The 9,289-nt window shown below is 55.9% G+C and overlaps 1 protein-coding gene across 1 annotated transcript; it reads right to left on the minus strand.

Annotated features, from left to right (window-relative positions):
• Positions 1 to 4,735: 4,735 nt before the first annotated feature.
• On the minus strand, positions 4,736 to 7,719 carry PLD6 (phospholipase D family member 6). Its single transcript, XM_054571043.1, has 2 exons — positions 7,290 to 7,719; positions 4,736 to 4,983 (listed from the first exon to the last, which is right to left on the minus strand). Exons 1-2 carry the CDS (start codon positions 7,717 to 7,719, stop codon positions 4,736 to 4,738), a joined length of 678 nt encoding a protein of 225 aa, XP_054427018.1.
• Positions 7,720 to 9,289: the final 1,570 nt, after the last annotated feature.

The following is a 9,289-nucleotide window of genomic DNA, read 5'->3' on the forward strand; positions in this document are numbered from 1 at the left end:
TATATTCAATGCAATTCCTATCAAGATTCCAATCACGTATTTCACTGACCTAAAACATTTCAAAAAGTTACATGGAACCACAAAAGACCCCACACAGCAACCGCGATCCTGAAAAAGAACAAAGTTGGAGGAATCACTATCTAATATCAAGCTATACTACAAGGCCATAGTAATCAAGACAGCCTGGTACTGGCATAAAAACAGACACACAGATCAATGGAACAGAATAGAGAGCCCAGTAATAAACCCACACCTTTATAGTCAATGAATATTCGACAGAGGAAGCAAGCACATACAATTCAAAAATTTTCTAAAGTTTATTTGAAAATTGGTATTGGGAAAATTGGACAGATACATGCAGAAAAATGAAACTAGACCCACCTTCTTACACCACACCCAAGAATAAATTCAAAATGGATCAAAGACTTAAATGTTAGACCTGAAACATAAAAGTTCTCAAGAAAGCATAGGCAGCAAAATCTCAGGCACTGCTCATAGAAATTTTTTATCAGCTCTATCTCCCCAGGCAAGGGAAACAAAAGAAAAAAATGAAAAGGACTTCATCAAACTAAAAAGTTTTTGCACAGCAAAGAAAATCATCAACAAAATAAAAGACAACCCACAGAATGGGAGAACATATTCGCCAATGCATCTGATAAGGGGTTAATATCCAAAATGTATTAAGTAATTACAAAACAACACCAAAAAAAAAAAACCCAACCCAATTAAAAAATGGGCAAAGGACCTGAATAGACACTTCTCCAAAAAGGACACACAGACGGCCTATAGACATATGAAAAGATGCTCAACATCACTAATCTGAGAAATGCAATTGAAAACCACAATGAGCTATCATCTCACACCTCTAAGAATGACTATCAATAAATCAAAAAACAAGTGCTGGCAAGGATGTATAGAAAGGGGAATGATTTTGCACTGTTGGTGGGAACACAGACTGTTGCAGCCACTGTGGAAAGCAGTATGGAGATACCCCCCAAAATTAAAAATGGATCTGCCTTTTGACCCAGCAATCCCACCTCTGGGAATATATCTGAAGGAAACCAAAACACTACCTTAAAAGAACACAAACACCCCTACACTCACAGCAGTGTTATTTACAGTCACCAAGATATGGACGCGGCCCATGTCCCCATCCACAGATGAGTGGATAAAACAGCTATGGGACAGGTACACAATGGAATTCTACTCAGCTGTAAAAACAGAAAAAAATTTTACTTTGCAACAGTATGGATGGACCTGGACAACATTATGCTAAGTGGAATAAGCCAGTCAGAGAAAGACAAATATCATATGATCTCAATTATATGTGGAATCTAATGAACAAATTGAACTAACAAGGAAAATGGGAACAGGCTCATAAACGGAGAGCAGGCTGACAGCTAGAGGGGAGGGTGAGTTAGGGGACAGAGGGATTGAGCAAAAATGAAAGAGGACCCTCGGATTTGGACAACAGTGGGGAGGGGGTAAAAGGGGACTAAATGGTAATAGAAAAAATATATTTAAAAATAAAATACACTGTACCATATTTTGCCATGTATAATGTGCACTTTTTTGCCCAGATTGTTTAGGGAAAAATAAGGATGCACATTATACATGAGTAGAAGGAGTACATACCATGAGTATAATAATGGGTATAACAATCCCGTGTATAATGCGCACAAAAATGTGGGTGCGCATTATACCCAGCAAAATATGGTACTTGCGTTTGTTCCTTCAAACGCAAGTACCATATTTTGGTGTGACAGTTATTGGCAGACTGTGAAGGCTGTGTACTACGACCATGACAATGTTTTTTTTAATCACAAGGGTTGCAAGAGTTTAAAATATTTTAAACTTAATTGTGCCAAGGTGATTCACTTTGCATACCGGGTCTGTTGCTTAGCTCTATCACTGCCCCACAGTTTAAATGACAACCCTGAGTTGAAACCTCCTTACTGGGGGAGGTGCCCTCGACTCCTCCCATGAAGTAACCACCAAACTTCCTAGGGGGAAATTACTACTTCTTTTAAAGTTTCTCTAAGGGGTCAAATGTAATAGCATAAACAACAAAATACAATTAAAAATAAAATAAAAAATTTCCCTAGGGACAGCCGTGACAGAACCTTGTAGGCAGAGAGCAGCTTCGGAAGACACACTCCGCAGCCCCACCCAGCCTGGCTCCACTGTGCGCAGTGGTGCCCACGGGAGGTCGAGGGGGACCCGCCACCAGCCCAGGGTCTCCTCGGTGTGACTGCCCAGGGCTGGACTAGCCCCCAAATAACTGCTGCTCAGTGCAAAGCCACTTACTAGGCCCAAAGTATCTCCAAGATCAACTAAAGATCCACTACCTAAGTTCATTTGTTTTATAGCCCCTGAAACCTGAGGTGAACTCCAGCAGCTCAGTGGGCAGGCCAGACAAGCCAGAGTCAGCTCCTCATCCCGGTCCTGGTCCTGGTCCCGGCCCCGGCCCCGGCCCCGGCCCCGGCCCCGGCCCCGGCCCCAGTCTGGCTACCCCTCGTCACACCTCTCCTGTCTGAGCAGGATGCAGCCAGTCCGCAGGTCAGCGGTTCCAGTCGTGTTGTGCAAATACCTCATCTAAATGGACACAAAGCAGCCTCCTGTTTGGAGGCAGATTTTAGTCCTGTCCTTCCACAGCCCTGTGCCTTCTGAGGTTTTCTTTCACTGCAGGTTCTTTTCAGAAAGGTCAACTATTATCTAAAACTCTGTCCACTGCAGAGATGATGAAAATAAGATACGGAGTATGAAGTCAAATTAAAAATGAAACGACATCATTTCACAATTCTTAAAACATCAGCCTTGCATATGCTGCGCCTGGCCTGGCAGGCAGCCTACTCCTGGAAGAGGAGGTGCGGTCACCGGGGAGACCCTGGCGTCGGGGGCGCAGGCTGCACGTGTGCCCGCCGTCGCCAGACGCGCAGAGGCTACAAACTGTGCCGGAAGCGGCGTGCGTGTCTTGGAAGCAGTTTGGGACACCCCCAAGCAACACCTTCAGGTCTCACTCCCTTCTGAGAGACTCCTTTGTTCACCAACAGTTTCTAAGCAGCTGCATGTTGCCTCCTGCCCGCAAAAGTTTTACTTGTTTAATAAAGAGCAGGCACGACTTGAAAGAGTAAAAGGCAAAGACACACTGTAGCACCGTTCCAGAATAAGAACACATTTATTCAGATGGGGGGGGGCGTCCAGGCCGCACGGCGCCATCGCTTGGAGACAGTTGACGGCACCCCCCTTTCTCAGAGCACACCTGCGGGAGCAGACTCCGATTCGAACAAACAGACAAAACATGTTAATGTGAAACCATTTCCTGTGAAATAGGAAGAGTTAACTTTGAACTTACTTGCTTAACACCCTAAGTCAAAGGTGACTTTAAAAAGGGAAAAACAGGCAGCATCGACCAGCCTCTCCCAGTGAAGGAGCCGCACGGCGCACACACGGAAACACGACAACATGGTGAAACACTCGTTCGATGTTGATGTTATCTGAGCTGCCTAAAGGTACCTGTTCCTAAAAGACAGTCTGGAATATTCCACAAACGTGCGTCAGGCACCACTCCCCTAATTACCTACAGATGTAAACCATGGCGCTGAGGATGAAAAGAGGCCTGTGAGGTGCCGCACCCGGACACTGGGCTCTCCTCCTCAGGTGGCTTGTGGCCGATGGCACTGACCAACAGGTGCACTTTAGCGAAGTCCACAGTTATTAAAGCGAAGGCCACTTCTAAACACACAACAAAACTTCCTTGCATGTGTGAGTGTCAAAAATTAAAAGCACAGCACACAGAAAAAGCAGCAGGTTCGGGCCTTCCTGACAGACGACGTCCGGGCCTCTGAATGAGCACGGAAGCCGCCGAGGACGAGCACTGCCTCGTGGACGTGTGTAAGGAGTGGTCAGGCCCAGGGGCTGGGAGAGAGCGGCACGGCGGCGGCGGCGGCGGCCGGGGCTCACGAGAGGCCTGGGGGGCAGCTCCCGCCGAGCCCAGCATGCACTCGCCTCTGCCACCTGTTTTCCTTCCTAACCTCTCCTTTCCCTCTTCCGACTCACACCAGCCAATGAGCCACCAAGGAGCTGGTGACAGAGGGATGGAAAGACTGTCCACCTCAAGCCAAGCCCGGGGTTCAGCTGTGCTGGGTGGGGACCAGGCGAGTCCAACGGGAGAAGAGAGGGGACATTCCAGAGACACCCTAAGGGCTGAGCTGACGGCGTCAGCCAGAGCAGGGGCAGATCCTCTAGAATCAGGAAAGGGGGCCAGGCGGGGTTCAGCCCTGAAGCAGGCCTCACAGCGTTTCTGTGCGGCTGCGGGGAGAGCGCCTTCCGTTCTCAGCCCGGGCGCCAGGCGCAGCGCCCCGAGTGCGCTTGTAAGAAGCTTCAGCTGCACTTACTTTGGGTGGAAGGAACAACCAAAGTTCAGTCCAGGACCACTGACCCAGTGTTGGAGGAATTTCCCTTTTCTTTTTAACATTAAACACTCTTTAGTTCACTTTAGTACTTTAATGAATGAGGATTCAGTGTGAATAAGTGTCTTTATGATGCCGAGGTTTCTCTCAAGCAGAATACAGAGTGTGACACCGTAAGGCACAGCGGCTCCAGGGTGGACACTGGCCGGTCTTGGGGCCACCCCCTGTGGGTCTGCTCTGGTTCCAGCCGGGGGCCCCGAGAGCCCTGTGGCACTGAACCCGCCCCCCCCCCCCCAACTGCAGGCAGACATGAGAGCACAGCTTCAGTGACTTCCCTTCTTTTGTGGGAAGAAAGTGTACTTTGTAGGGTTAAACTCTTCCCAAATATGCTCAAATTCTTCCAGAAAAAGCCTTACATAGTCTTCATCCTCCATAATCAAAACATTTTCTCTGTTGTTCTGAATGGCCTGTGTGGTCCAGTTGAGGGAGCCGGTGATCAGCACCTTCTTGTCCACGATGGCGAACTTGTGGTGCATGTAGCCCAGGTCCTGATCGTGCCGCACCTGGATGCCTGCGAAAGGGCGGGGCGGCTTTCCCTCGGACCTCTGCGACGCCCCTCCCCCGCGGGCCCAGCTCCTCACCTGGGGGCTGTTTGCTAGCAGCTACTAACTTTGCTATTTGTCCCCAGGTTGGTGGGAAAGGGGTGAAGCTTTCACCTGGGCAGAGGGTAGTGGCTGAGCCAGAGAGTGACCAGGCACCAGCAGCTCACAGGAGGGGATCCTGAGGGGCAAGCTGGCACGGGCGGGGACGCGGCCGCTCCCGAGCGCGGCAGGGACCACGGCAGGCGGGCAGACGCTGCCCTCCAGCAGCACCCACTTTCCTCTGGGAACAGCCCACCCCACACCTCTGGAGGCTGCACCGGCCGGCAGCACCTTCATTCCTCCGGCCAGAGGCCGGCCGGGCAAACATCACTGGCCGGAGATGCCTTGCCTCTGGCCTCTCACTTTCGCGGTGGACTGGACACCCCCGCAAACAGCCCAGGCCGGGAGCTGCACCCCACCGTGGAAGAAGAGGACCTGGTCCCGAGGGGGAAGGAGCCCGGCTGAGCGGCAGCCGGCGCACTCCGGTCCTCGTTCCTGCTGCCACCTTGGCCCCAGGGGATCTCTTGCTGCGACGCCAGCAGTTGCACCCCCTGGTCCGCAAGCTGGGAGGCCTCTGAGGGCGTCCAGCGCCGCTGCGCTCCGGGCGGGCCGCCCCCCACCCTGCGCCCTCGGCGGTCCTGACCTCCTGACCGCCCTAAGGGCTCCAGCCCAGTCAGACTCCCCCGCAGGCCCCGCGCCGGTTCACCTCCGCGCCCCCGGCACTGGGACCGAGCCAGGCGGACGCCGGCCTGCAGGCTGTTCGTGGCGGAGGCCGAGGGTTAACGCCGGCGGCAGCGCCTTCAGAGGAATCGGCCTCGGACGGAGCTGGTTGCAGCGCCCTTTAAGGCTCTTTCCAGACCTGAGATTTTGCAATTCTTGAGAAGCTACTTAAATAAAAGGGGCCATGCCTAAGTCTCCCACTAAAAGGACCCACAGAGTTGGGACAGCTCCTGACTGTCAGGAGGCGTGGAAGGGCACGCCCGCGCTTGGGGACTCAGCGTCCGACTCCGCCCGCACGCGCACCGCGGGCGGGGGGGTGGCGGGCAGCGCAGCGGCCACCGGAGAGCCCCCGGGGCGCGCGGGCGCGGAGGCTGAGCCCGACGCGGGAGAGGCTCCCCGCCTCCGGGTCGGCGGAGGCCGTGCCGCGCGACTCCGAGCCCCGCGCGCACCGCGGCCGCGCGCCCGCACAGCTCTCGCGGGCTCCCCGCGCCTTTCCGTCACGCGGCTGCGGGACCGAAGGGCAGCAAGGATGCCACGCAGAGCGACTTTCCTGAGTGGCCTCAAGACACGGAGCTCGGGCTCCATGCAGCCAACGGACGAGGCGCACAGAGCAGCGCACGCCCGCGGCCAGCGCGTTACCCCGCGGGGGACGGGGGACGCGGGGCTCACAGGTGAGGCCGGGATCGGGCCGGTCCCGCGTCCCAGGCGGAGAGGCCGGCCGGGCAAAGGCCGGCCTTCCCAGGGGCTCCGCAGCGGCGGAAGCAAACTACTCACCCACCGAATACTGTAACTACACTTTCTAGAATATTACTTGTATTCACCTCAGAAGCCCCCAAGCCTGAAACTCCCCCGTGTATTTAAGGTGAGATGCCCTTTTCGCCTTCGGCTCTTCCGTCCTGAGGCCGACCGTTGCAGTCCACGCGCGCCCGCTCCAGCGAGCAGCCACGGGCGCCTGCTGTGGGGCGGGGGGGTCGTGGCTTCACTCTTAGCCTCCCCTCAGCTCCTCGGCACTGCCGGGCGAAGCCACCCTCCCTTCCAGCGGCAACTGTCAAAGAGCCGCCCGGGCTACGCCTCCAGCTCTGCCCAGACACAGGCGACCCCGGCCGAGTCGGCCCCCAGGCCAACGTGGGTCATGGGAATGCGGGGACTCCCAGAGGCTCTCTGGCTTCCCGCGTGTGCGTGGCCACACCCTCGCCCCCGGGGATCCCCAGACCTTCCTCCATTAGCTGGGGACACGCCGCCGGCTCACACTCACACACCCGGCCGGACAGCCATCTGCGCGAAACCACACCCGCCGCGTGGCGACAGGAGCTCTTCCGGGACTCCCGGCCCCGGAGTGTCTCCGGGATAAAACTGCCCTGACCTCACAAAGCCACCATGGCAAATAAATGGAACCTCACCTGTACTCAAACTCCTGCCCCCAAGTATCTGCTTCTGACATTCTCCCTTCTGCCTAGGGTCCCGGGTATCAGGTGTTCCTCCCGGCCCGCGCCCCAAGCCTGGGCAACCAGCCTACCTGCCTTGCGGAGCAGGCCGATCTGCGAGCCTTTGAGCGCCATGTAGTCGCAGTCGGTGATGACGCGGACGCGCACCCCGCGCTGGTGCAGCAGCTGCACCGCCCGGCCCAGCTGCGGGCTGGAGAAGGCGAAGAGGCAAAGCTCCAGGCTCACGCGGGCGGCCAGCAGGGCGCGCAGCAGGCGGCTCAGCGAGCTCTCGCCGTGGGGCAGGCCGCACCGGCAGCCCGCGGGGGGCGCCGCCGACCCCGCGCCCGCCGCCCGCAGCAGCGCCTCTGTGCAGGTCACCTGCGACGGGAAGAAGAGAACCTCGTGCCGTGGCCTCCGCCGCCGCCCGGCCCGCCACCAGCGCAAGGCCGAGGGCAGCGCCTCCAGGGCGACCGCGAGGCCCAAGGCCGCCACCGCCACCGCCTGCCAGCGTAACCGCCCCATGCCGCCCTGCCCGCAGACGACCACAGGCCCGCCACGCCCAACGGCCGCGCGCCCGGCCGCCACGTGCGCCCACTGCCCACTGCCCACCACCCACCGCCCCACTGCGCCTGCGCCTCCTGCAGGCCACGTGCTCCCAGGGCTCGTCGCCCCCACCGCCCCACTGCGCCTGTGCCTCCCACTAGCCACGTTGCTACCGCCGCCTTCCGCCCACCGCCCCACTGCGCAGGCGCGTCCTGCTGGCCGCGAGCGCCAGCCCGCACCACCCCGCACCACCCCGCTCTGCCTGGTCCACCAACCAGTGCTCGGACCCCTCTGCGCCCAGCACCCCAACACCGCCCGCAGCCCACGAGGCCTGCGACAGCCGGGCCCGTCCTCCAACCTGGGACGACGGAGTCGTGCTGACTTCTCAGTTCCTACCTCCCCTTTGCCGTGGGGAGGCCCTGGAAGGAGGGTCTGGAAACAGAGAATGTCAAAGAGCTGAAGAATGTGAAGGTGCTGAAGGCATGGCGGATGGGGGCAGGCGCCAAGTCCAGGGATAGGTCTCCCCCCTTCCCAATATAATCTCCTGTTCCGTGAAGACGCCCGCTCTCCTTTAAGCAGAGAGAGTGTGGGATAAGGCCGTGGCCTGTGTCAGCAAGCGCTGCGCCCACTGTGTCGCTCGGGAGGCGTGCGCTGTTGCCTTTAACAGAAAAAGGGAGAAGAAAGGGTGAGAATTTTTTCCTGTTTCCTTTTTGCTGCATGCTGGTAATTCCCATAGCTACATCACAGTCGCTTTGGTCTTCAAATGGAAATGATATATCCTCTGCAGTTGTTTCAAGACTCATCTGTTAAAAAAGCCGACCCCTGGATGGAAGAAGCTGACCTAAGTACCTTCGGAAAACTTGTTTTGAGCGGTAACTATACAGCTAAACACAAAAGGAACTCTATAGGAACACTGTGTTCCCGAAGGGCGGGGGTGGTTAGCAGTTCTGGAATCGCTGAACACATGCAGAGGGGTTCACTGGATTGGCAAGTGGCTGGCGTCGCCAGAGCCAGGGCTCTCTCTGTTGGGCAAGGGAAGTTAGGGATAAGTCGGTGGGGGGGGGGGGCTAGAATGATCCTTGTGAGAGATACGTGTGAATGCATGTTTAGCTTAGTATGTATATTAATGTAGGTAATGACACCACAGCTAACAATGCACGCACCTGGATCCCAGATCTTGGTTTCTAAATACCACTCACCAAGAAGACGAAGCAGAGCTCCCTGGGGAAATAACTGGTTCTAGGGCTGAGCAGGGGACCGTAAGATGAGCCTGAGGCACCTCGCCCTCCTGGAAGTTAAGGAAGCGTTCAAAAGAGCGCGCGGAGAGCGGCGCGTCCAGAGGACACAGGAACCAACCGAAAGGAACCCGCAGAGGCCACATCTGGGACAGCCTGAGGAACAGAATGAATAATGCAGTATTGGATTATAACCCAAGTAAAAAATAAATGTACACAAACCTATACTGATGTAAATAAATGACTAAAGAAATGAGCAATTCACAAGTGTTCCTTGCAGAATTCCAAGTAACATATGTAGACACTCCGGCCCC

Source organism: Pteronotus mesoamericanus, unplaced genomic scaffold (assembly GCF_021234165.1).
Source record: "Pteronotus mesoamericanus isolate MK-2021 breed Mesoamerican mustached bat unplaced genomic scaffold, CSHL_Meso_final contig_22, whole genome shotgun sequence".
Taxonomy (NCBI): domain Eukaryota; kingdom Metazoa; phylum Chordata; class Mammalia; order Chiroptera; family Mormoopidae; genus Pteronotus; species Pteronotus mesoamericanus.

Coding starts and splice junctions, on each gene's coding strand:
- PLD6 (XM_054571043.1), bottom strand. CDS start 7,719: ATGGGGCGGTTACGCTGGCAGGCGGTGGCGGTGGCGGCCTTGGGCCTC. Junction 4,984..7,289: donor CGGCCTGCTCCGCAAGGCAG/GTAGGCTGGTTG, acceptor GCCCTTTCGCAG/GCATCCAGGTGCGGCACGAT.